Here is a 27,967-nt window from a genome sequence, read left to right on the forward strand (position 1 = left end):
ATAAATAAAAATAATAATAATAATAATAAAAACATCAGTATGTCAATATTTGTGTGTTTGAAATATGGAATGCACACAGTAATATGTGTAAGATATGATAGAAAATCATATTCGCAACCTTTCCTCTGCCTGTCAAACGCCTCGTCAGCTCTGGGCGATACAGAAAGTGCCCCGAGGAGGCGGGTCTACGTAGCAGTTAAGCCAATTGCTAATTTAAGATATGAATGTATGACATAAAATGTAGCCAATCAGCGATCTTAAATCGAATCCAAGGAGGGCGATTATTTTATCGCCCCAAGCTCGCCCCTGATAAAATAAGGACCGGGCTCCAGTGGCGCCATTTTTACTAGACGACAATGGCGAGCGCAAACGTTACTCCTCCAAGACCCAACCCTAACTCGGTGAAATCTCTCCTCCAAGATCCGTTTGAGAGGAGAACTTTGTCAGAGAAAGTTCGGGTGAAAGAGCTGGGCCCAGATCAACCTGACCTCTCAATCAGACAGCAGGCTAGCGAGAAAGGGAAGCAGTATATGCGCGGCTTCTCCCGTAGCTGGTACACCAGGAAGGCTTGGCTAGCTGGGTGCACTGATGCTAATGCTTTATTTTGCTTTCCGTGCTTGCTTTTTAAAACGACGGGGTCAGATTCAGCATGGACAGGTACCGGAGTGAGGGATATGAAGCACCTGTCAGAGAAGGTAAAGAAACATGAGAACACCAGGGCACACATGGACAACTCTGTAAAGCTAGCTGTATTAGGAAGGGTGAACATTGCTACGCAGCTGGATGACGGCCACAGGATTGCGGTGAGGAAACACAATGAGGAGGTGGATAAAAACAGGCACATTCTATCCAAAATTATCGATTGTGTGAAGTTCTGTGGGGCTTTTGAGTTGGCCTTGCGTGGGCACGAGGAGACTGACTCCTCGGACAACCCCGGCATTTTCCGGGGCTTAGTGGATTTTGTTGCCTCCCTCGACAGTGTGCTGGAGGAGCACCTGAAGACAGCTACCGTTTTTAAGGGCACGTCAAAGACGATACAGAACGAGCTGTTGGACTGTATGCTGTCAGTGCTTAAGGATTACATCCTGGAGGAAGTAAAGAGTGCTGATTTTATCGCCATTCAAGCTGACGAGACGACTGACGTTTCCACCCACTGCCAGTTGGTGCTTGTGATACGCTACATCGATGCTAAAAGTAACGTCCAAGAGCGTTTTTTCGAGTTCATTTTGATCGAGAACGCAACCGCCGACACCATCGCTACAGCGCTGCTGGAGAGGCTCAGCACCATACTCTCACATGGACAAAAGGCCAAACTTATTGCCCAGGCTTACGACGGAGCAAGTGTGATGAGGGGAGCCACCGGCGGAGTGCAGCGTAAAATAGTGGATGTGTACGAAAATGCGCACTACGTCCACTGCTATGCACATCAGCTGAACCTCATCATGCAGCAGGCTACTTCACGCATCCCCAGGATCGGCACTTTCTTTTCCGACCTTGCAGGATTTTCTGCTTTCTTCTCCAGGTCTCCCAAGCGAACCACCGTGCTTGACGAAGTGGTTGCGCATAGACTCCCCAGAGCCTCTACAACACGGTGGAACTTCCACAGTCGCGCTGTAAACACTGTGTACGAGTACAGGGATGACCTCCTAACGTGTTTCCAGACCATCAGAGACTCTGGGAACTTTGATGCCCCGACTGTCAGAGAGGCGGGGGGCTTTGTGAGGATGCTCGAAGACGAGGCTTTCTGTTTTTTCCTGGCACTGTTCCACAAGATCATGCCAAATGTGGACATGCTTTTCAGCCAGCTGCAGAAGAGGAACATCGACCCTGTCTTCATTAAAGCACTTGTCCAGAGGTTCACAGACAGCATGCTAACAATCAGGTAAATAACTATATTTACTATTGGCTGATAAAGATGTTGTTAGAAAGATGAATAGTTCACTTACAACAGTTTAAAAGCCTAAATGTGTCTGGTCATCAAAGTGAGTGATTATCATAGAGCCGTCACAATTATATTTGTTTTAGTATTTTAAAAGGAAAGAGAAGACACAATCAGACGTTGATAATAATGCAGGAAAGTACTACACAGTTTGTAATAATTATTCAGGTGTCCACCAGGTCAATTTCTAGAAGAGGCCTAGTTGTTATTGAAGATTAACTTTATTGCTAAGTGCACAGCAGAACAAAATGATGTTGCATCCCTCTCACAAATGTAATAGAAAAAGGCTTTAAAACGTAATAACATCAGTTAATTATGTACATCACAGGTTAAAAGCAGTTACTAGACATAGTTTGTGTGTATATACACACTATCTGTCTGTCTGTCTGTCTGTCTATATATATATATATATATATATATATATATATATATATATATATATATATATAAAAGTCACTGGTTGTGTGTTGAGGGGGAATTACAGTGAGTTAAGAAGTCTGATTGCAAGTTATCAAATTAAACTTTATTTTTTGGACCCAGGGCCTCAATTCCCTCTTTGTGTGGGGACAGCGCATCTGACGAGCAGCAACAGCCCATCAAGCGACGGAGGATGCTGGGACCAGGAGAACAACAGAGGTTGGCTATAGAGGTAAGTTGTGATGTAATTGTCAGTGTTTCCCCCTAGAACTTTTTTCAGGCCTGGTAGTATGTAGCCAAAACCCTGAACAATCAGCACCTTGGTAATCATATACTTGAGTTGGACATAGGCATGTGTCAGTCAGGATCACTTGCATCAAAATAGCTTAATTGCAAATTAAAGCTGATGATGTATCTTTTACAGGTATGTGATACCATCCTGAGTCATGCCAAAGAGAGGTTCTCCTTCACCCAGCACCTCATCAGCGCAACACTATTGCACGGAGAGTTGTTCCCACAACACAGTGTGAAGTTCCCCGATACAGCGCTTGAAACAACCGTGGAGGCGTACCCCATGTTGAACAAGGCCAAGCTCAAAACCGAACTGTCCCTCATCTATGAGAACAGTGAGTTCAAGGCTTGTAGTGGTGCAGTGCCCCTGTACCAGTTCTTCATGGAGAACAACCTTCAGAGCACTTTCACAGAGACTGCCAGCCTCCTCAAGATCCTCATCACCACACCCATGACAACTGCTGAGTCAGAAAGGTGCTTCTCTACACTGAAAAGGATCAAGACCTTCCTGAGAAACAGCATGACACAGGATCGCCTGAACGCTCTGGCCATGCTCTCCATGGAGAAGAAACTTGTCAGGGACATTCCTGACTTTAATCAAAGGGTCATTGAGAGGTTTGCCACTCAGAAGGACAGACGGGCAAAATTCCTGTACAAATAAGATGACAGACACACACACACAGAGCAGCTCTGGCCGCATGTTTCTTTGTATATAGTTGACCTTAGCATAAAAAATCCAGTTATATATGGTACTCTAGAAAGTCTTAATAGTGTCTTTGCTAATATTACTGTATATATGTTGTTTTGTATCAATTAATTGTTGCAGTTCTGGAGCACATTAACAATTAGTCACATTTAGTATGATCATAAAATACTGTATGCTATTCTTCCAGTCAAAGGTTTGAGTTCATCCACTTGATATCCATTTCTATATTATACATCCTTTTATACAGTGTAAGATTTCCTATAAACTTTATAATAATTTCATGTTATTGTCCACTTTCCACTCTGTTCTGACAGCATGCCTGTTGCGTTGCCTGTTTACTACCAATGGTGAAAAGTTCACTTTAAATGCAAATGAAAGGCTTGGGTTTGTGTAATATGTTTTTGTGTAAGAATGCCTCAACTTTTTAATATTGGCATTAAATAATTACTGAATGTTTCACTGAGCACTGCTGTCCTGCAGTTTGTGTTAAAATATATCGCGATGGTTACAGGAAAAAAAAAGTATGGCACAGCCCCACCGAGAATATTTTTCACCAGCCGCCACTGTGCCAGGCGCATCAGTTTGAGTGTGTCAAGAACTGCAACGCGGCTGGGTTTTTCATGCTTAACAGTTTCCTGTGTGTATCAACAATGGTCCACCACCCAAAGGACATTCAGCCAACTTGACTCAAATGTGCAAAGCATTGGAGTCAACATGGGCCAGCATCCCTGTAACTTCGATCAATAATGCTTTCCTTTGCTTTTGATAACATTAGCCATGTTTTCATCAAACCATTTCATATTCCAGCCATTTTGTATTTTTATACAATTTTAGCGGCTTTATTTATACGCTTGTGAAATGATGATCGGTGCTTGACTTGCAAATAAAGACAAATACAAATGATCTTGCTCTCATTGTAAGCAGGTAGGGTTTACTACCCCACTAAGCATGGACTGACAGTGACGTTTTTGTTTTTTGTGCAGTCCAGACCGGCCTTGATTTCAACATCCACAGACGTAGATTTTTGGTCCGGACCAAATGTGACTTGTTTCAGGAAACTAGGCGTATGTCACGTGTCACTACTTCACAGGAGAGCCTTTTGAACGTAAACATTTTGCAGAAATGCCTTCTGGAACATGTGAACTTTCATTTGCCTTAATAACAAACTTGTATACCATCTGTAAATACAAATACAATTGTTAAATTACGAACCTAGTTGGTTTAGCCATGGAAAAAGACAGGAATCTTCCCGCTAGCTATAATTGGCTGAGATCATGAATGGCTGAGATAATGGTTGGGCTGGACATGCCGAGAGATGAGTTCGGATTGGTCTGCCATGTAGCACGCTTCTGTCTATAACATGAGCTGGTCAGACTTATAGGTAATCCTTTCTAACCAGCTTTTTTTGAAAGATATCACGTAGTAGAACTGCAAAAGTGTTGCAGAGAAAATTCTGGCGTTTGATTGCAAATATGCAGAGGGAGTCGAAAAGAGAACACACAGAAGGCTATTGTATAAAACACGTCTCCGGATTACATCTTCAAACTAAGGGCAACCATGGCATCCGTGACAGAGAGGGAGAAGCGTCCATCCATGTATACGGATAAAATAGTCTAGCTAGCTACATTTTCAGATATTGCACGTTTCTAATTTTGTCAGAAAGTTGTTTTCATTTCAAGTTGCCGTCCTGTAGCTCAGTTGGTAGAGCATGGCGCTTGCAACGCCAGGGTTGTGGGTTCGATTCCCACAGGGGGCCAGTATGAAAAATCTATGCACTCACTAACTGTAAGTCGCTCTGGATAAGAGCGTCTGATAAATGACTAAAATGTAAAATGTAAGTTAAAGCGTACTGTTAGCTATCTAGCTAACGTTAGCTGGCTGGCTCGCTAGCTAACATTACATGTATGATCTGTGTAGTAATATTATTCGTATCTTAGAGCCAGTTGCATTTCTAGTTATAGCCTAATGTTAGCTAGCTAGCTAACATTGAACCTGGTTGGTTAGCTACCAGCAGATTAATGCAGGGTAGTAACGTTATGAGTTGGGTTTATGGTTCATTGTTTAGCTAGCTACATGTCTAAACAAAAGACTCCACTATGCAAGTATCCATTTCAATAGAATGTTAATGATGTCACTGCGACAACTGTCTATAGACATAGCTGGTAAATTCGCTCTGGCTATCTACTCCAATTTCAGAGCACTCTCGTCTGTGTGCCAGAGCGCAGAATAATTTACGAATTTACGAACGTTCAACACCCATTGAATATTGCCGGTGTCAGTACACGTTGGCAAAAAAGCGCAATTAAATTGTTGCCAGCAGCACCGTTACAGTCACCAACGCTCTGGATAACATAAAAACAGCCTAACCAGCTCTGCTAGGGCGAGTAAAATGGTCAGAGTGAGCTGTTCTCTCATTTGTGTCTGGAAGTACACTACCGTTCAAAAGTTTGGGGTCACTTAGAAATGTCCTTGTTTTCGAAAGAAAAGCAATTTTTTTGTCCATTAAAATAACATCAAATTGATCAGAAATACAGTGTAGACATTGTTAATGTTGTAAATGGCTATTGTAGCTGGAAACGGCTGATTGTTAATGGAATATCTACATAGGCGTAAAGAGGCCCATTATCAGCAACCATCAGTCCTGTGCTCCAATGGCATGTTGTGTTTGCTAATCCAAGTTTATCATTTTAAAAGGCTAATTGATCATTAGAAAACCCTTTTGCAACTCTGCCTAGATGGTCAGCATCCTGGAGTTGCCTCTTCACTGTTGACGTTGAGACTGGTGTTTTGCGGGTAATATTTAATGAAGCTGCCTGTTGAGGACCTGTGAGGCGTCTGTTTCTCAAACTAGACACTCTAATGTATTTGTCCTCTTGCTCAGTTGTGCACCGGGGCCTCCCACTCCTCTTTCTATTCTGGTTAGAGCCAGTTTGCGCTGTTCTGTGAAGGGAGTAGTACACAGCGTTGTACGAGATCTTCAGTTTCTGGGCAATGTCTCGCATGGAATAGCCTTCATTTCTCAGAACAAGAATAGACTGACGAGTTTCAGAAGAAAGTTCTTTGTTTCTGGCCATTTTGAGCCTGTAATCGAACCCACAATTGCTGATGCTCCAGATACTCAACTAGTCTCAAGAAGGCCAGTTTTATTGCTTCTTTAATCAGTACAACAGTTTTCAGCTGTGCTAACATAATTGCAAAATGGTTTTCTAATGATCAATAAGCCTTTTAAAATGATAAACTTGGATTAGCAAACACAACGTGCCATTGGAACACAGGACTGATGGTTGCTGATAATGGGCCTCTGTACGCCTATGTAGATATTCCATCAAAAAGTATCAGTTTCCAGTTACAATAGCCATTTACAACATTAACAATGTCTACACTGTATTTCTGATCAATTTGATGTTATTTAAATGGACAAAAAAATTGCTTTTCTTTCGAAAACAAGGACATTTCTAAGTGACCCCAAACTTTTCAACGGTAGTGTAGCTGGCAAGCTAGCCAACATTAGCCAGTTAGCTTGGGTGCTTGACTGCTGTTGTCAGAATGCTCAGATCAACCCTACTCCTCGGTCAGAGCGTCCAGTGTGTGCTCTGAACGCTCCGCTCTGAACGAACAATCTGGCACTCCAGATTGAATTTAGGAACACACCCGTAGTATAAACCAGCCTAGTCTTGAAATCTTTGGTCGTTTAGTACATGGCCTCATGTGAATCCTTAAAGAGATGGGTCTCGCTAAGGCTGAAGAGGGTGGGAACGATGCTGAGTGGCGCAGTGGTCTAAGGCACTGCATCGCAGTGCTAGCTGTGCCACTAGAGATCCTGGTTCGAATCCAGGCTCTGTCGTAGCCGGCCACGACCGGGAGACCCATGGGGCGGCGCACAATTGGCCCAGCGTCATCCAGGGTAGGGGAGGGAATGGCCGGCAGGGATGTAGCTCAGTTGGTAGAGCATGGCGTTTGCAACGCCAGGGTTGTGGGTTCGATTCCCATGGGGGGCCAGTATGAAAAAAAAGAAGAAAAAAAACATATATAAAAAATAATGTATGCACTCACTAACTGTAAGTCGCTCTGGATAAGAGCGTCTGCTAAATGACTGAAATGTAAAATGTAAAATGTGTAGACAAAGAAGAGCTCTCCAGTAGGTTTACCAAAACATTCAAGGGCCATTTTCTCAAAAGTGAGTTTACAAGTTTATCAACTTTCAAAACAGAATTACTTTCCCATTGTTCCTCAACTGTAGTGTATGATATACAATTTTCTAGCTCTGAGTCTCTCTAAACGGCTTGATCATTCCACAGGTGCAACTTGTGCTGGGGACAATAAAAGGCCACTCTAAAACATGCAGTTTTGTCACACAACACAATGCCACAGATGTCTCAAGTTTTGAGGGCGCAGGCAATTGGCATGCTGACTGCAGGTATGTCCACCAGAGCTGTTGCCAGAGAAGTGAATGTTCATGTCTCTACCATAAGCCACCTCCAACATTGTTTTAGAGAATTTGGCAGTAGGTCCAACCAGCCTCACAACCGCAGACCAGGTGTATGGCGTCATGTGGGTGAGCGGTTTGCTGATGTCAACATTGTGAACAGAGTGCCCCATGGTGGCAGTGGGGTAATGGTATGGGCAGGCATAAGCTACGGACAACGAACACAATTGCATTTTATCGATGGCAATTAGATACATCTCCTTTAAATGTTGATATTTGGTTCCTTGTCAACCAAACACAATTTAATATGACTTTTGTAATACAGTAAATAGCTTAAAGTTAAAGCTATTTTACAAACTAATATAACAGTATTTATTCAACCTTAACATGAATAACACATCCATGGCCACATTTTGAGGTTACTGTAACTATAAATGTCTTCTTATGTAATCATAGAAAGCTTGCATGCTCAAGATGGCATGCAAAGGTCGCAGGTCTGTAGAGATCTTCACAAATGCTATAATAATCTACGCAGAATCCCGAACAGCATTGCTTACTTGGACTATGTACTTTTAATATAATCTCAACTGCAATCTTTTTGGTTGTGCTATTATATAGATGAAGCAAAGTGATAAAATGTAAATTGTTGTATAAATACAACATTTCACTTTGTATTCCCATTTGAACTTTGTTGTGCTTTTAAATGGTTGAAAGAGCAGTGATAACACATTGGGAATTCAACACACTTCTGACTTTCTCTTTGAGACGGTCAATAAAGGTTGAAATCTCATTGATCAACGTCTCAACCAAATATGACCCACATTTCCACGTTGAAATGACGCAGTGTGTCCAGTGGGCTAAGAGAATTAACTTCAATCACTATATAGTTGCCCAATTAGTTTACACTATCTTTCCTTAAACAGATTGTTTCCCTTTAATGTGGACATTTTATATAAGTGATTGATTGTATTTTAAACCTTAACAAATTTCTGAACTAAATATAATAATAATAATAATAATATGCCATTTAGCAGACGCTTAAATATCCGCAGAAGAAATTTCCAGACAAAGATACTTGATGCTTCAGCAAGGTCGGAGAGGAGTAGAAGACGCTCAGCCAACCACCTTGACGAGGTACAACCAACCACCTTGACGAGGTACAACCAACCACCTTGACGAGGTACAACCAACCACCTTGACGAGGTACAACCAACCACCTTGGATTAATCTTACTATCGTTTGCCATTATATTATGTTTGCCCTGTATTTTTTGTTTATTGTCTTTACTCTGTATTTGCCTCCAGGTGGAGCCAATGACCACAGTGCCCCTCATTGAGGGAAAATATTAAAATAAATTCTCCCCGCTTCTGACGTCACTGTTTATTGGCTGTGGCTGAAGAAGAAGTAACACAATATGCCTAGCCCCGCCTCCCCACACATTTTCCCTGAATGAGAATGGGCGAGTTTGTTTTCCATGGCTGGAGTTTGTACATTTTAGACCATTCCATTGGTCCTTAAGTGAAATCTCCACCCACCCAGGGCAACACAAAATGAACTTGCCCAATGCTTCCGGTACTTGCTGTAAATGTATGTAGTTCCAACAGGATCTGCAAAGAGGAAATGTTCATTATTAACTAATTACATAGAAACAGATTCCTGATGTAGCCAGGTATGTACTGAAATAATGTTTCCTCATTGGAAGTAGAATAAATCTGATTTGTGGACTGAAACATTTTCAGCCTTAATAGCTCTTTGTTTACATGCTCATTATTGGTATTATGAGAAAGTTGTCTTACAGGTACAGGATGAGAGCAAAGTACTACGACTTTCTCCCATTGTTACAATCAGACAAGTTCCTAATGATACATTTTCTCTCTGTCTTTACAGGAGCCAAAATGCTGTCTATTATTTACCTTACTGGAGTTTTACATGTCATTCTGGTATCGATTATCGGTTTAGGAGGATTTGTGACGCTGTTTTTAATGCATTACAGCTCGGCTCCATCTCTGTTCTGCCCTCCCCTGCCTGCTTTCCCACCTCAGTACTTAGAGCGACCCCAAGGCCAGCACAACAGCTCCTTGGCTAAGACCCTACCAGACAAGCCCATTATGCTGTTGTGGTTTTGGCCTGAACACATCAGGTTTGACTTAAGCGATTGCGCCACTCTCTTCAACATTGATAGCTGTCTCCTGACTGATGACAGGTCAATGTACAACAAGGCAGACGGGGTGCTCATCTTTCACAAATCCATCAAGCGAGATTTATCCAACTTGCCTCGATCACCCCGGCCACCATTCCAGAAGTGGATCTGGTTCCATGTTGAATCCCCTACAAACACAAATAGGCTATCTGGTCTAGAGAACCTTTTCAATTTGACCTTGAGTTACCGGCAGGACGCATACATCCCTATTCGTTGGCGCTTGACTGCAAGGAAAGGCCAGGGGGAGGATTTTGTGCTGCCCAAAAAATATAAATTAGTTTGCTGGATTGTGGGTAACAATAACCCTGCCACTGGATCAGGCCAAATGTATAACTATTACAGAGAACTTGTCAAATACATTAAGGTGGAAGTCTTTGGCAAGGCCTTTGGCCGTTTCTTGAACTATAAGAACTACTATGATACCATCTCCAGCTGTAAGATTTACCTTTCCTTTGAGAACTCAGTCCACAGAGACTACATCACTGAGAAGCTAAACGGACCACTTGCAGCAGGAACTGTACCAGTAGTACTGGGCCCACCCAGACAAAACTATGAGGACTTTGTCCCAGGAGATTCCTTCATCCATGTTAACGACTTTCCAGATGCGAAAGCCCTGGCAGAATTCCTCCTGAAGTTGGACAAGGATGATGAGGCATATCTGCACTACTTTCAGTGGCGTGAACACTTCTCTGCTCAGCGCCATCTAATTCAACATTATCAAGAGTTCACCCAAGCTATTTGTGATGCCTGTGACCATGTGGGAACACATAAGGAGTACAGAGTGGTTCACGATCTTTACAAGTGGTATTTTGGTTAATCAGGCACTTACAGTGAGCTCCAAAAGTATTGGGACAGGGATTTTTTTTAATGGGGTTTTGGTTCTGTACTCCAGGATATGAAATGATACAATGATGAGTGAGAAAGTTACAGACGCACAAATATACCCCCAAGACATGCTAACCTCACCATTACAATAACAGGGGAGGTTAGCATTTTGGGGGGGGGGTATGATATTTATGCCTCTGTATCTTTCTCACTCTTCATTATTCACGATTCATTAAGGATTATCCGTAATCATGGTAGCATCTACATTGTGTTTAGAAAAATTATATTATTATTTACAATAAGAGTCTCTCCAAAATGACACAATACATTATTTACCATTCCTTTCTATTGGGCACAACATTATTTGAAACACAACCAAAACAACTAGAAAATGCATCCAACAAGTTTGTAGAGTCACAAGTTTGATGTAATCATTGTGTGCTAGGAATATGGAACCAAATACTAAACTTTTGACTAATACACATAAGTGAATTTGTCCCAATACTTTTGGTCCCCTAAAATTGGGGGACTATGTACAAAAAGTGCTGTAATTTCTAAACGGTTTACCCGATATGGATGAAAATATACTCAAATTAAAGCTGACAGTCTGCAATTTAATTATATCATTTCAAATCCAAAGTGCTGGAGTAGAGCCAAAACAACAAGATATTGTCACTGTCCCAATACTTTTGGAACTCACTGTATAATCACATAAACACACACATATATATATATATATATATATATATATATATATATATATATATATAAATAGTGTGTGTGTGTGTAGGTAGCTATTACCACCATACCAGAGCAAACCAGGAATCCCTCAGAGACATCTATAACATGCGAGTGAGGAAGAAGGGGGAACAAATAGCCTTGGACACCACACACACACACACACACACACCACTAGTACAACCCCTCACCCACCCCGAATCAAATAGAAATAAGGGAGCAGCATCAATTTTTTTGCCTAAATCTATCAAACCCCTCAACCCATGGACAGAAAAAAAACAATTTAATCAATTTTAGAATAAGGCTGTAACGTAACAAAATTGTGAAAAAGTCAGGGGATCTGAATACTTTCCGAATGCACTCTATACACAGTATAGAGTGCACTCAATATACAGTATGTATACTGTGTATAGAGTGCATTCGGAAAGTATTCAGATCCCTTGACTTTTTCCACATTTTGTTACGTTACAGCCTTATTCTAAAATTGATTAAATAGTTTTTCCCCCCTCATCAATCTACACACAATACCCCATAATGATAAAGCAAAAAACGTTTTTTAGAAATCTTAGCAAATCTATTAAAATAAATGAGCTTAAATAAAAAAGACCCAGAAATGTTCCATAAAAAGCTTATTTCTTTCAAATGTGGGGCACCAATTTGTTAACATCACTGTTAGTGAGCATTTCACCTTTGCCAAGATAATTAATCCACCTGACAGGTGTGGCATATCAAGAAGTTGATTCAACAGCATGATCATTACACAGGTGTATCTTGTGCTGGGGACAATAAAAGGCCACCCTAAAATGTGCAGTTTTGTCACACAACACAACGCCACAGTTGTCAAAAATTTTGAGGAAGTGTACAATTGGCATGCTGACTGCAGGAATGTCCACCAGAACTGTTGCCAGAGAATTGAATGTTAATTTCTCTATCGTTTTAGAGAATTTGGCAATACGTCCAACCGGCCTCACAACCGCAGACCACGTGTAAATCATCAAATCAAATCAAATGTATTGGTCATATACACGTGTTTAGCAGATGTTATTGCGGGTGTAGTGAAATGCTTGTGCTTCTAGCTCCGACAGTGCAGTAATGTCTAACAAGTAATACCTAACAATTTGTGTATGGCGTCGTGTGGGCGAGCGGTTTGCTGATGTCAACGTTGTGAACAGAGTGTCCCATGGTGGCGGTGGGGTTATGGTATGGGCAGGCATAAGCTACAGACAACAAATACAATTGCATTTTATCGATGCCATTCATCCGCTGCAATCACCTCATGTTTCAGCATGATAATGCATGGCCCCATGTCGCAAGGATCTGTACACAATTCTTGGAAGCTGAAAATCTCCCAGTTCTTCCATGGTCTGCATATTCACCAGACATGTCACCCATTGAGCATGTTTGGGATGCTCTGGATCGATGTGTACGACAGCGTGTTCCAGTTCCTGCCAAGATCCAGCATCTTCACACAGCAATTGAAGAGGAGTAGAACAACATTCCACAGGCCACAATCAACAGCCTGATCAATTCTATGAGAATGAGATGTGTCGCGCTGCATAAGGCAAATGGTTGTCACACCAGATACGGACTGGTTTTCTAATCCACGCCTCTACCTTTCTTTGTTGTCATTATCTGTGACCAACAGATGTATATTTGTATCCCAGTCATGTGAAATCCATAGATTAGGGCCTAATGAATTTATTTCAATGATCTGATTTCCTTATATGAACTGTAACTCAGTAAAATCTTTAAAATGTATTCATGTTGCATTTATATTTTTGTTCAGTATAAGTAACTAACTACGTGTACATACACTGTCCCTGTTTATGTAGTCTCACAATAACATACCTATCAACGCTGTATTATCATTCTGGAGAAATGGGCATTAGTCTTCCGGAGTCGAGGCTAATGCCTATTTCACTACTATGTAAACTGGTATATAGAGTACCAGTTAAAAGTTTGGACACACCTACTCATTCCAAGGATTTTCTTTATTTGTACTATTTTCTACATTGTAGAATAATAGTGAAGACATCTAAACTATGAAATAACACATGGAATCATGTAGTAACCCCCCCCCCAAAAAAAACAATATATATTTTATATTTTATATTATTCAAAGTAGACACCCTTTGCCTTGATGACAGCTTTGCGCACTCTTGGCATTCTCTCAACCAGCTTCATGAGGTAGTCACCTGGAATGCATTTCAATTAACAGGTATGCCTTGTTAAAAGTTAATTTGTGGAATTTCTTTCCTTCTTAATGCATTTGAGCCAATCAGTTGTGTTGTGACAAGGTAGGGGTGGTATACCGAAGATAGCCCTATTTGGTAAAAGACCAAGTCCATATTATGGCAAGAACAGCTCAAATAACCAAAAAGAAACGACAGTCCATCATTACTTTAAGACATGGTCAGTCAATACGGAAAATGTCAAGAACTTTGAAAGTTTATTCAAGTGCAGTCGAAAAAACCATCAAGCACTATGATGAAACTGGCTCTCATGAGGACCGCCACAGTAAAGGAAGACCCAGAGTTACCTCTGCTGCAGAGGATAAGTTTATTAGAGTTAACTGCACCTCAGATTGCAGCCCAAATAAATGCTTAACAGAGTTCAAGTATCAGACACATCTCAACATCAACTGTTCAGAGGAGACTGCGTGAATCAGGCCTTCATGGTCGAATTGCTGCAAAGAAACCACTACTAAAGGACACCAATAATAAGAAGAGACTTGCTTGGGCCAAGAAACACGAGCAAGGGACATTACAGGTGGAAATTTGTCCTTTGGTCTGATGAGTCCAAATTTGGGGTTTTTGGTTCCAACCGCCGTGTCTTAGTGAGATGCAGAGTAGGTGAACGGATGATCTCCGCATGTGTGGTTCCCACCGTGAAGCATGGAGGAGGTGGTGTGATGGTGCTTTGCTGGTGACACTGATTTATTTAGAGATGGTTTGGGATGAGTTGGACCACAGAGTGAAGGACTGTTGGAAAAGCATTCCTCATGAAGCTGGTTGAGAGAATGCCAAGTTTGCAAAGCTGTCATCAAGGCAAAGGGTGGCTACTTTGAAGAATCTCAAATATAAAATATATTTTGATTTGTTTAACACTTTTTTGGTTACTTCATGATTCCATATGTGTTATTTCATAGTTTTGATGTCTTCACTATTATTCTACAATGTAGAAAATAGTACAATTAAAGAAAAACCTTTGAATGAGTAGATGTGTCCAAACTTTTGACTGGTACTGTAGGTATAGGGAGGGGCACATCAAAAAGTGGGAGAACTTGTTTTACAAACAGGTCTATTAGTTAAACATTCCATCCAAACTTGATGTTACAATTAAGTATTGGCAACCATTTTTTACATTATACAGTGGGGGAAAAAAAGTATTTAGTCAGCCACCAATTGTGCAAGTTCTCCCACTTAAAAAGATGAGAGAGGCCTGTAATTTTCATCATAGGTACACGTCAACTATGACAGACAAAATCACATTGTAGGATTTTTAATGAATTTATTTGCAAATTATGGTGGAAAATAAGTATTTGGTCAATAACTAAAGTTTCTCAATACTTTGTTATATACCCTTTGTTGGCAATGACACAGGTCAAACATTTTCTGTAAGTCTTCACAAGGTTTTCACACACTGTTGCTGGTATTTTGGCCCATTCCTCCATGCAGATCTCCTCTAGAGCAGTGATGTTTTGGGGCTGTCGCTGGGCAACATGGACTTTCAACTCCCTCCAAAGATTTTCTATGGGGTTGAGATCTGGAGACTGGCTACGCCACTCCAGGATCTTGAAATGCTTCTTACGAAGCCACTCCTTCGTTGCCCGGGCGGTGTGTTTGGGATCATTGTCATGCTGAAAGACCCAGCCACGTTTCATCTTCAATGCCCTTGCTGATGGAAGGAGGTTTTCACTCAAAATCTCACGATACATGGCCCCATTCATTCTTTCCTTTACACGGATCAGTCGTCCTGGTCCCTTTGCAGACAAACAGCCCCAAAGCATGATGTTTCCACCCCCATGCTTCACAGTAGGTATGGTGTTCTTTGGATGCAACTCAGCATTCTTTGTCCTCCAAACACGACGAGTTGAGTTTTGACCAAAAAGTTCTATTTTGGTTTCATCTGACCATATGACATTCTCCCAATCCTCTTCTGGATCATCCAAATGCACTCTAGCAAACTTCAGACGGGCCTGGACATGTACTGGCTTAAGCAGGGGGACACGTCTGGCACTGCAGGATTTGAGTCCCTGGTGGCGTAGTGTGTTACTGATGGTAGGCTTTGTTACTTTGGTCCCAGCTCTCTGCAGGTCATTCACTAGGTCCCCCCGTGTGGTTCTGGGATTTTTGCTCACCGTTCTTGTGATCATTTTGACCTCACGGGGTGAGATCTTGCGTGGAGCCCCAGATCGAGGGAGATTATCAGTGGTCTTGTATGTCTTCCATTTCCTAATAATTTCTCCCACAGTTGATTTCTTCAAACCAAGCTGCTTACCTATTGCAGATTCAGTCTTCCCAGCCTGGTGCAGGTCTAGAATTTTGTTTCTGGTGTCCATTGACAGCTCTTTGGTCTTGGCCATAGTGGAGTTTGGAGTGTGACTGTTTGAGGTTGTGGACAGGTGTATTTTATACTGATAACAAGTTCAAACAGGTGCCATTAATACAGGTAACGAGTGGAGGACAGAGGAGCCTCTTAAAGAAGAAGTTACAGGTCTGTGAGAGCCAGAAATCTTGCTTGTTTGTAGGTGACCAAATACTTATTTTCCACCATAATTTGCAAATAAATTCATAAAAAATCATACAATGTGATTTTCTGAATTCTTTTTTCTCAATTTGTCTGTCATAGTTGACGTGTACCTATGATGAAAATGACAGGCCTCTCTCATCTTTTTAAGTGGGAGAACTTGCACAATTGGTGGCTGACTAAATACATTTTCCCCCACTGTATGTAAGAGATGTATTTGTAATAATATGAGATATAATTGCTGTTATTTTATTTTACTCCTGCTCTTTTTTTCTCAACACTTTTTTTGTTTTATTCTACTTATAAAAAAATATAAAAAATGCACTGTTGGTTAAGGGCTGTAAGTAAGCATTTCACTGTAATGTCTGCACCTGTTGTATTCGGCGCATGTGGCCAATAAAATTTGATTTGATTTGGAGAAGAATCAAGGGGACCAAGTGCTTCGAGATCCGGGCGAATTACTTGGCTTGGAAGAAGGACGAAAGGAAGGCGAGACTTGGGAAACCTTGCTGCTCCTAGCTGGGGTCACCATCTGTTAAGGTGAATATGAAAATCTCAGATGACTATTTGCATTTGCTTCCTCATGGTGGGCGGCATCGTCATGCTGTCAGCAGTACCAACACTGGCCCAGGGCTTTCTCCAAATTGTCAATCTCAAGGCTAACCACTGGGTCATGTTAAGTAACCGATGCTTCCAGGTAGGTACTGTTAAGGTGTATGACTCCAGTGGTCATGACACCACCCTGGAGTTTTTCTCACAACTCCTCTCTTATCTTTTCCAGGGACCATACCATCCCTTACCTCCCTCAACAACCCCACTGACATAAACAATTACAGACAGGTATCCTTTCTTTTCTGTCTGCCATTAACATTATTGCATGTCTAATCAAACATTTAAATGTAATCATTCAATAACTGTATTTTTACATACCTGATAAACCTGTAACCTGTGTGTTTGCTTGTTTACGTCTGTCTCCTACCCTGTTCCCTTTACTCTGCTCCTGTTCTCCAGGACCTAGGGGTTCTGCCTAACACCCAGACATGGATCCACCTGATGTCCTCCATTACCAACCACTCTCCAACTTTTCATTATATCAGCTACTGTTATTGTCATGTTGTCATTATCTGCTAAGAAAGCGCAAGAAAACTATCATACTGGGCACATAATGTGAGATAAACAGATTAGCTAAAAACACTCTGAACAAAGAGAGCAGCAGCGCCTGGACTTTTCATTCTTGAGTCCCCCTTCCGAGCCTGACTGCCTGTTGAGAACAAGTGACAGGCAGAACCTCCCATCCACACAGCATCCTCCACCTCTCTATTCCACACACCAGAATTCAGTATTTCAGTCTATGATTGCCATGTGAGTGTACAAAAAAAATCTGTGAAAGTAAATTGACACAATATATAAACGTTTATATATTTAAATCTTAAATATTGCCAGATTGGTTTTCACAGCTGTTTCACAAGGTGTTCATTATTGTAAATTGTAATGTATCCTTTGGTGGTATTTGTTCAATATTATTCATTGTATTCTAGGACATACAACAGATATAGCTGCCCTCACGACGCCAGGACAGCGGAGTCACTCACCACCTTCCGGAGACATTTGAAACCCCACCTCTTTAAGGAATACCTGGGATAGGATAAAGTAATCCTTCTAACCCCCCCCCCCCCCCCCAAAAAAAAAACAACAACATTGTAAAGTGGTTATCCCACTGGCTATAAGGTGAATGCACCTATTTGTAAGTCGCTCTGGATAAGAGCGTCTGCTAAATTACGTAAATGAAACGTAAATGAAATATATATTCAACCACAAGGGTGTACTGATGAGCTTTGATTTTTAAAATCATAATAGAGAACTACTGAAATAATATTATTTCAGTGTAGATAAGGGAAGGCCTGTTTAAAATAAAAACATGCCGCCAGACAAGCCAGTGTATGAATCAAATGTATTTGCATATGAATGGAGTGGAAAATAGCTTACTTTGTGATCTGTAAGGTAAGTAACTGTGGTTAGCCTATGCAAATTAATAGGAAAACAAAAGCTTATTAATAGCATACATTTAGCCTAATTGGTAAATCTAATGTGGGGAAAAGTCAGGATCCTAGTCAGGCTATTGTTTGTCAAATCCAGATTAAATATACAGTGGCTTAACAACCTGGAATTAAAATTGATTTTTGGGGGGTTTGTATCATTTGGTTTACACAACATGCCTACCACTTTGAAGATGCAAAATATATTTTACTGTGAAACAAACAAGAAATAAGACAAAAAAGCTTGGCACATCTAGCCACTGGGATTTTTGCCCATTCTTCAAGGCAAAACTGCTCCAGCTCCTTCAAGTTGGATGGGTTCCGCTGGTGTTCAGCAATCTTTAAGTCATACCACATATTCTCAATTGGATTGAGGTCTGGGCTTTGACTAGGCCATTCCAAAACATTTAAATGTTTCCCCTTAAACCACTTGAGTGTTGCTTTAGCAGTAAGCTTAGGGTCATTGTCCTGCTGGAAGGTGAACCTCCATCCCAGTCTCAAATCTCTGGAAGACTGAAACAGGTTTCCCTCAGGATTTTCCATGTATTTAGCGCCATCCATAATTCCTTCAATTCTGACCAGTTTCCCAGTCCCTGCCGATGAAAAACATCCCCACAGCATGATGCTGCCACCACCATGCTTCACTGTGGGGATGGTGTTCTCGGGGTGATGAGAGGTGTTGGGTTTGCGCCAGACATAGCGTTTTCCTTGATGGCCAAAAATCTCAATTTTAGTCTCATCTGACCAGAGTACCTTCTTCCATATGTTTGGGGAGTCACCCATATGGCTTTTGGCGAACACCAAACGTGATCGCTTATTTTTTTCATTAAGCAATTGTCACGGATTCTGCCGAGGCTGCTCCTCCTCCTTGCTCGGGCAGGCTTCGGCGTTCGTCGTCCCCGGAGTACTAGCTGCTGCCGATCGATGTTTCGGTGTTTGTCTTGTTCTGTCTTGAGTGGTTACACCTGTATGCTATTATGTTTGATTGTAGTCCCTATATTTACCCATGTCTCTCGTTTGGTAATTGTGTGTTATTGTTTTGTGTCTCGTTAGGTCGGCATTGCTGTTGTCGTATGCGTGTATTCGTTTTCCTCCCTGTTAGGAGGTTTTGTTTTGTATGTCCTTTACTGACTAGTAAAGTACGTCTGCCAGTAGCTCTGTGTCCTGCGCTTGACTTCGCTCACCGCATACTCGTCGCCTTTGACAGAATAACACACCATTCATGGAATCAGCAGGATCGGCGGTGCCAACGGGATCACTGGAGGAGCGCGTTATCCACCAAGCGGCCATGATCCAGGATATTGGCACCGCCATGCAAGGAGTGATGGACACCTTGAGGCGATGGGAAAGAGGAGGTTTGCCCACACCTCCTCCAACGATACCACCACCATCAGCCATACCCATCGTTCCACCTCCGGAGTCCAGTGGGATTCGGCTCTCGCTCCCGAGGGCTTATGATGGCACCGCAGCCGGGTGTCAGGGTTTCCTGCTCCAAGTGGAACTCTACCTGGCAACCATCCACCCGGCGCCCTCGGGATACGAGAGCGTTTCTGCCCTCATCTCCTGTCTGTCCGGCAAGGCACTGGAGTGGGCCAACGCCAAGTGGAGGGGAATAGACGCCGCTACAGTCAGCTATGCGGAGTTCTCCCGCCGCTTCAGGGCGGTTTTCGATCATCCCCCAGAGGGGAAAGTGGCGGGTGAGCGTCTGTTCCACCTCAGACAAGGGAGGAGGAGCGCGCAGGAGTTCGCACTGGACTTCCGGACTCTGGCTGCCAATGCGGGATGAAATGAGAGGGCCCTCATCGACCACTACAGGTGCAGCCTAAGGGAGGACGTTCGCCGAGAGTTGGCCTGCAGGGACACCAACCTAAGTTTCGATCAGCTGGTGGACATGTCGATGTTGGCTACCCGCGGACGTCCGGAGTTGGGGCCGTCCATTCCATCCCCCAGCACCTCCGAGCTGAGCCCTATGGAGCTCGGGCGTGCTGGTGCTAGAGAGAGGAGGAGAGAGACCAGGAGAGAGGCCATCCCCTGCACCAACTGTGGCCGCAGAGGACACACTGCGGTTCGGTGCTGGGGAGGGTCTCCTAGGGATCGAGGCAGCAGGCCACGCACTGATGAGTCATTCCAGGTAAGAGTAAGCACCCAACTCACCCAGAGCTCTCTGTTGTACATATGTGTATTAAAGTGGTGTTTCCCGAGGTTTCTCCTCACTCCCAGCATAAGGCGCTAGTCGATTCAGGCGCAGCTGGGAATTTTATCGATCGCTGTTTCTCGTATAAGTTAGGGATTCCCCTTATACCAGTTGATGTGCCCTTCCCCATCCATGCCCTAGACAGCCGCCCTTTGGGGTCGGGATTGATTAGGGAGGTCACAGCGCCACTTAAGATGAAGACGCAGGGGGGTCATGAGGAGATTATACAGTTGTATTTGATTGACTCTCCTGCGTTTCCCGTGGTGTTGGGGCTTTCCTGGTTAATATCTCATGACCCCAACATTTCATGGCAACAGAGGGCTCTCAAGAGATGGTCTGATCAGTGTGTCGGGCGGTGTATAGGTGTTTCCGTAGGGGCAACGACGGTGGAAAGTCCGTACCAAATGCCCGCAATGCACATTCCTCCTGAGTATGCAGATTTGGCACTCGTCATCTGTAAGAAGAAGGCGACTCAATTACCACCTCATAGACAGGGGGATTGTGCGATAGACCTCCAGGCAGGCGCTGCACTTCCTCGTAGTCATGTGTATCCTCTGTCTCAGGAGGAGACGGCAGCTATGGAGACATACGTCACCGAATCTCTGGGACAGGGATACATACGGCCGTCCACTTCCGCTGCGTCCTCTAGTTTCTTTTTTGTGAAGAAGAAGATTGGAGGTTTGCGCCCGTGTATTGATTACTGTGGTCTCAACCAGATTACCATTAAATACAGCTATCCTCTCCCTCTGATTGCGAGTATGACGGAGTCATTACACGGGGCGCGATTCTTCACAAAATTGGATCTCAGGAGCGCTTACAACCTGGTGCGCATTAGGGAGGGAGATTAATGGAAAACAGCATTTAGTACCACCTCGGGTCACTATGAGTATCTCGTCATGCCATACGGTTTAATGAATGCTCCTTCAGTCTTCCAATCATTTGTGGACGAGATTTTCCGGGATTTGCATGGACAGGGTGTAGTGGTGTATATTGATGACATTCTAATATACTCCGCTACACGAGCCGAGCATGTGTCCCTGGTGCGTCGGGTGCTGGGTAGACTGTTGGAGCATGACTTGTATGTGAAGGCGGAGAAATGCCTGTTTTTCCAGGAGTCCATCTCCTTCCTGGGACATCGGTTGTCTACGTCAGGGGTGGAGATGGAGATTGACCGCGTTTCAGCCGTGCGTAATTGGCAGACTCCCACCACGGTTAAGGAGGTGCAGCGGTTTTTGGGTTTTGCCAATTACTACCGGAGGTTTATCCGGGGTTTTGGACAGGTAGCAGCTCCCATCACCTCCCTGCTAAAGGGGGGCCCGGTGCGTTTGCAGTGGTCGGCTGAGGCGGACAGGGCGTTTAGACATCTGAAGGACCTGTTCACCTCGGTTCCGGTGCTGGCACATCCGGACCCCTCTTTGGCGTTCCAAGTTGAGGTGGATGCGTCCGAGGCGGGGATCGGTGCTGTACTGTCTCAACGCTCGGGCACGCCTCCAAAACTCCGCCCCTGTGCTTTTTATTCCAAGAAGCTCAGTCCGGCGGAACGCAATTATGACGTGGGGGACAGGGAGCTGCTAGCGGTGGTTCAAGCCCTGAAGGTGTGGAGGCATTGGCTTGAGGGGGCTAAACACCCTTTCCTCATTCTGACTGACCATCATAACCTGGAGTACATCCGGGCAGCGAGGAGACTGAACCCTCGTCAGGCTAGGTGGGCCATGTTTCTTGCCCGGTTCGTATTTAAGCTCACGTATATACCAGGGTCACAGAACGCTAAGGCAGACGCCCTGTCCCGGCGATATGACACAGAGGAGAGGTCCATTGAGCCCACTCCCATACTTCCGGAGTCTTGTCTAGTGGCACCGGTGGTGTGGGAGGTCTATGCGGAGATCGAGCGGGCGTTACGTACCGACCCTACTCCCCCAGAGTGTCCAGATGGGCGGAAGTACGTGCCGCTCGAGGTCCGTGATCGACTGATATATTGGGCTCACGCGTCACCCTCCTCTGGTCATCCGGGTATTGGTCGAACGGTGCACTGCCTTAGCGGGAAGTACTGGTGGCCCACCTTGGCTAAGGACGTGAGGGTTTACGTTTCTTCCTGCTCGGTGTGCGCTCAGTGTAAGGCACCTAGACACCTGCCCAGAGGGAAGTTACAACCTCTACCCGTTCCACAACGGCCGTGGTCTCACCTATCGGTGGATTTTGTCACGGACCTTCCCCCCTCCCAGGGGAATACCACGATCTTGGTCGTTGTGGATCGGTTTTCTAAGGCCTGCCGTCTCATTCCGATGCCAGGTCTCCCTACAGCCCTACAAACGGCCGACGCCTTGTTTACTCACGTCTTCCGGCACTACGGGGTGCCTGAGGATATAGTGTCTGATCGGGGTCCCCAGTTCACCTCTAGAGTCTGGAGGGCGTTTATGGAACGTTTGGGGGTCTCGATTAGCCTTACCTCGGGTTTTCACCCTGAGAGTAATGGGCAGGTGGAGAGAGTAAACCAGGATGTGGGTACGTTTCTGAGGTCCTATTGCCAGGACCGGCAGGAGGAGTGGTCGGGTTATATCCCCTGGGCAGAGATAGCCCAAAACTCACTTCGCCACTCCTCCACTAATCTTACGCCTTTCCAGTGTGTGTTGGGTTATCAGCCGGTCCTGGCACCCTGGCATCAGAGCCAGATCGAGGCTCCTGCGGTGGATGAGTGGTTTCGGCGCTCGGAGGAAACATGGAACGCTGCGCATGTCCATCTGCAGCGGGCTATCAGTAGGCAAAAGGCGAGCGCCGAGCGCCACCGCAGTGAGGGTCCGGTTTATGCACCTGGAGATCGGGTCTGGCTCTCGACCCGAAACCTGCCCCTTCGCCTGCTCTGCCGGAAGCTGGGTCGGCGGTTTGTGGGGCCATTTAAAGTCCTGAGGAGATTGAACAAGGTATGTTATAGGTTACAACTGCCCATAAATTACTGCATTAACCCCTCGTTCCATGTGTCTCTCCTCAGGCCGGTGGTAGCTGGTCCACTCCAGGAGAATGAGATACGAGAGGCTCCTCCGCCCCCACTAGACATCGAAGGGGCTCCGGCGTACTCAGTCCGTTCCATCGTGGATTTGAGGCGTCGGATGGGGGGTCTGCAGTATCTCGTGGTGTGGGAGGGGTACGGTCCGGAGGAACGGTGCTGGGTCCCTAGGAGGGACATCCTAGATCCCTCCCTGTTGACGGATTTCCACCGGAGTCATCCGACTCGCCCTGCTCCGCGTCTTCCTGGCCATCCCCGAGGCCGGGGTCGGCGCACGGCTGGTGCCGCGCGTCAAGGGGGGGGGTACTGTCACGGATTCTGCCGAGGCTGCTCCTCCTCCTTGCTCGGGCAGGCTTCGGCGTTCGTCGTCCCCGGAGTACTAGCTGCTGCCGATCGATGTTTCGGTGTTTGTCTTGTTCTGTCTTGAGTGGTTACACCTGTATGCTATTATGTTTGATTGTAGTCCCTATATTTACCCATGTCTCTCGTTTGGTAATTGTGTGTTATTGTTTTGTGTCTCGTTAGGTCGGCATTGCTGTTGTCGTATGCGTGTATTCGTTTTCCTCCCTGTTAGGAGGTTTTGTTTTGTATGTCCTTTACTGACTAGTAAAGTACGTCTGCCAGTAGCTCTGTGTCATGCGCTTGACTTCGCTCACCGCATACTCGTCGCCTTTGACAGCAATGGCTTCTTTCTGGCCACTCTTCTGTAAAGCCCAGCTCTGTGGAGTGTACGGCTTAAAGTGGTCCTATGGACAGATACTCAAATCTCCGCTGTGGAGTTTTGCAGCTCCTTCAGGATTATCTTTGGTCTCTTTGTTGCCTCTCTGATTAATACCCTCCTTGCCTAGTCTGTGGGTTTTGGTTGTCGGCCCTCTCTTGGCAGGTTTGTTGTGGTGCCATATTCTTTCCATTTTTAAAAATAATGGATTTAATGGTGCTCCGTGGGATGTTCAAAGTTTCTGATATTTTTTTGTAACCCAACCCTGATCTGTACTTCTCCACAACTTTGTCCCTGACCTGTTTGGAGAGCTCCTTGGTCTTCATGGTGCCTCTTGCTTAGTGGTGTTGCAGACTCTGGGGCCTTTCAGGACAGGTGTATATATATTCAGATCATGTGACACTTAGATTGCACACAGGTGGACTTTATTTAATTAATTATGTGACTTCTGAAGGTAATTGGTTGCACCAGATCTTATTTAGGGGCTTCATAGCAAAGGGGGTGAATACATATGCACGCACCACTTTTCTGTTATTTTGTGTACAGTGGGGGAAAAAAGTATTTAGTCAGCCACCAATTGTGCAAGTTCTCCCACTTAAAAAGATGAGAGAGGCCTGTAATTTTCTTCATAGGTACACGTCAACTATGACAGACAAAATGAGAAAAAAGAATCCAGAAATTTTCCAAAAATAGGATTTGTAATGAATTTATTTGCAAATTATGGTGGAAAATAAGTATTTGGTCAATAACAAAAGTTTCTCAATACTTTGTTATATACCCTTTGTTGGCAATGACACAGGTCAAACGTTTTCTGTAAGTCTTCACAAGGTTTTCACACACTGTTGCTGGTATTTTGGCCCATTCCTCCATGCAGATCTCCTCTAGAGCAGTGATGTTTTGGGGCTGTCGCTGGGCAACACGGACTTTCAACTCCCTCCAAAGATTTTCTATGGGGTTGAGATCTGGAGACTGGCTAGGCCACTCCAGGACCTTGAAATGCTTCTTACGAAGCCACTCCTTCGTTGCCCGGGCGGTGTGTTTGGGATCATTGTCATGCTGAAAGACCCAGCCACGTTTCATCTTCAATGCCCTTGCTGATGGAAGGAGGTTTTCACTCAAAATCTCACGATACATGGCCCCATTCATTCTTTCCTTTAAACGGATCAGTCGTCCTGGTCCCTTTGCAGAAAAACAGCCCCAAAGCATGATGTTTCCACCCCCATGCTTCACAGTAGGTATGGTGTTCTTTGGATGCAACTCAGCATTCTTTGTCCTCCAAACACGACGAGTTGAGTTTTGACCAAAAAGTTCTATTTTGGTTTCATCTGACCATATGACATTCTCCCAATCCTCTTCTGGATCATCCAAATGCACTCTAGCAAACTTCAGATGGGCCTGGACATGTACTGGCTTAAGCAGGGGGACACGTCTGGCACTGCAGGATTTGAGTCCCTGGCGGCATAATGTGTTACTGATGGTAGGCTTTGTTACTTTGGTCCCAGCTCTCTGCAGGTCATTCACTAGGTCCCCCCGTGTGGTTCTGGGATTTTTGCTCACCGTTCTTGTGATCATTTTGACCGCACGGGGTGAGATCTTGCGTGGAGCCCCAGATCGAGGGAGATTAGATCAGTGGTCTTGTATGTCTTCCATTTCCTAATAATTGCTCCCACAGTTGATTTCTTCAAACCAAGCTGCTTACCTATTGCAGATTCAGTCTTCCCAGCCTGGTGCAGGTCTACAATTTTGTTTCTGGTGTCCTTTGACAGCTCTTTGGTCTTGGCCATAGTGGAGTTTGGAGTGTGACTGTTTGAGGTTGTGGACAGGTGTCTTTTATACTGATAACAAGTTCAAACAGGTGCCATTAATACAGGTAACGAGTGGAGGACAGAGGAGCCTCTTAAAGAAGAAGTTACAGGTCTGTGAGAACCAGAAATCTCTTGTAGGTGACCAAATACTTATTTTCCACCATAATTTGCAAATAAATTAATTAAAAATCCTACAATGTGATTTTCTGGAGAAAAAAATTCTCAATTTGTCTGTCATAGTTGACATGTACCTATGATGAAAATTACAGGCCTCTCTCATCTTTTTAAGTGGGAGAACTTGCACAATTGGTGGCTGACTAAATACTTTTTTTCCCCACTGTATGTCCATTACATGAAATCCAAATAAAAATCCATTTAAAATCCAGGTTGTAATGCAACAAAATAGGAAAAACGGCAAGGGGGATGAATACTTTTGCAAGGCACTGTAGGTCTTCATGTGTATCAAATCTGTAGGCGATTGTGGGCTAAATCAATGACAAACTTCTGGAATGTTCATGTTTCATCATGATCTGTGATCAAAACAGGCTGGGGTGTTTTTGGTTCCGTATAGACTAAGGTTCTGCGTAAGAACGCAACTGCACTGAAATGAATAGCCTGATTCAATGCGATTCTCGAATAAAAAAGTGTTTATCTGTTAGAATCGGTATGGGTCTAACTGTTTATCTTTTTGGTATTTTGTGGTAGCCATAGCCTACCACTAATATTCCAAATTGCGGAGCATTTAATAAACCAACCACATTTTCCTGTGATGTTGTGGCGGCGCAAGACCTTCTATAGACTAGTGGACAATGCGGAAATAATCGTGGAGTTAATCATTCTTATAGCCTAGATGGTTTTACATATAATCTGGACCGTTGTTTTTTCTAAGGTTAAGCAAACAAGTGGTAGCATATGCTTTTTGCCCGTCTCTATAACAAGGGTTAAGCCTATATCCTCACATACCTCCTCAATTCGAGCCCTGCTTTTAACCATAAGACATCTCCACAGAAATGTATAGCCTAAGGATTGCATGATTACAGTAATTGTGTCTGTTAAACCGGTAAACTGGGAAGTCTGGGGGAAAAACGAGGTAAAATCATGACAGTGATCAGTGATTTTCAGGTCAGTGAAAGATGCCAGAGTTTCTGAATTGGAATTCCGAGTTGGATAACTGTAAAGAAATAAAAATAAATCCCAGTCTGAGCTAATTTTTTTCAGAGTTCCCTGTTGTTTTGAATGCACTTAAGTCGGAAGTCATAGATTGCCGAGTTCCAAGTTGTTTTAAATGCACCACTAGAGCCCTAGGCTACCTCTTATTTCTGATTAGGGCTACCTCCAACAAAGAAGCCGTTGTATTGATGTGAGAAATGGGCATATCTACACAGTAATGGTGGCTGGCTGCGACATCAACTAGCCTAATAATTTTTGTATTGAGGTGATATGCCTATTTGAGCTAAATCGACAAATGAAATTGATTAGATTACTCTGGCAATGAAAAATATGTTTTACAAAATCATGTACATGTAGACGTTTGTAAGGTGTTCGTGGTGAGATCTTTAATAATAAACTAAACAGTAAGTTAAACTAACACGTGACACATAACACATGTAGACGTTTTTAAGGCATTCACCCCCTCATGCATTATTGCTTAATTATTGTTATCTCATTTTGAATATTCGATTAGGGTTGTTGACGTAAAACGCCTGTATTGACATCAAACGCCTTTGATACTGTGTACCATCAGATCCTCCTCTCCACCCTCTCCGAGTTGGGCATCTCCGGCGCTGCTCACTCTTGGATTGCGTCCTACCTGACAGGTCGCTCCTACCAGGTGGCGTGGCGAGAATCTTTCTTCGCACCCCGTGCTCTCACCACTGGTGTCCCCCAGGGCTCAGTTCTAGGCCCTCTCCTATTCTCTCTAT

General features: G+C 43.9%; 2 protein-coding genes across 2 annotated transcripts; both read left to right on the plus strand.

Moving 5' to 3' along the window:
• The first annotated feature begins 640 nt into the window (after positions 1-640).
• Positions 641-3,815, plus strand: LOC311131213 (zinc finger MYM-type protein 1-like). The gene is made up of 3 exons (XM_084164065.1): positions 641-1,882; positions 2,480-2,588; positions 2,781-3,815. Exons 1-3 carry the CDS (start codon positions 675-677, stop codon positions 3,306-3,308), a joined length of 1,845 nt encoding a protein of 614 aa, XP_084020191.1. The 5' UTR covers positions 641-674; the 3' UTR covers positions 3,309-3,815.
• Positions 3,816-9,674: 5,859 nt separating this feature from the next.
• LOC311130186 (4-galactosyl-N-acetylglucosaminide 3-alpha-L-fucosyltransferase 9-like) lies at positions 9,675-10,796 on the plus strand (the record flags this gene model as incomplete). Its single annotated transcript, XM_084162881.1, has 1 exon — positions 9,675-10,796. One exon carries the CDS (start codon positions 9,675-9,677, stop codon positions 10,794-10,796), a length of 1,122 nt encoding a protein of 373 aa, XP_084019007.1.
• Between the last annotated feature and the right edge of the window lie 17,171 nt (positions 10,797-27,967).

The sequence above is a fragment of the Coregonus lavaretus genome, assembly GCF_964263955.1.
Source record: "Coregonus lavaretus genome assembly, chromosome: 6".
In the NCBI taxonomy this organism is placed as follows: Eukaryota; Metazoa; Chordata; class Actinopteri; order Salmoniformes; family Salmonidae; genus Coregonus; species Coregonus lavaretus.

What these genes read in the sequence shown, in the direction of transcription:
- LOC311131213 (XM_084164065.1), top strand. Translation starts at nt 675, where the DNA reads ATGAAGCACCTGTCAGAGAAGGTAAAGAAACATGAGAACACCAGGGCA. An exon ending in GACAGCATGCTAACAATCAG is followed by an intron (nt 1,883 to 2,479) that starts GTAAATAACTAT and finishes TTTTGGACCCAG; the next exon opens with GGCCTCAATTCCCTCTTTGT. An exon ending in AACAGAGGTTGGCTATAGAG is followed by an intron (nt 2,589 to 2,780) that starts GTAAGTTGTGAT and finishes TATCTTTTACAG; the next exon opens with GTATGTGATACCATCCTGAG.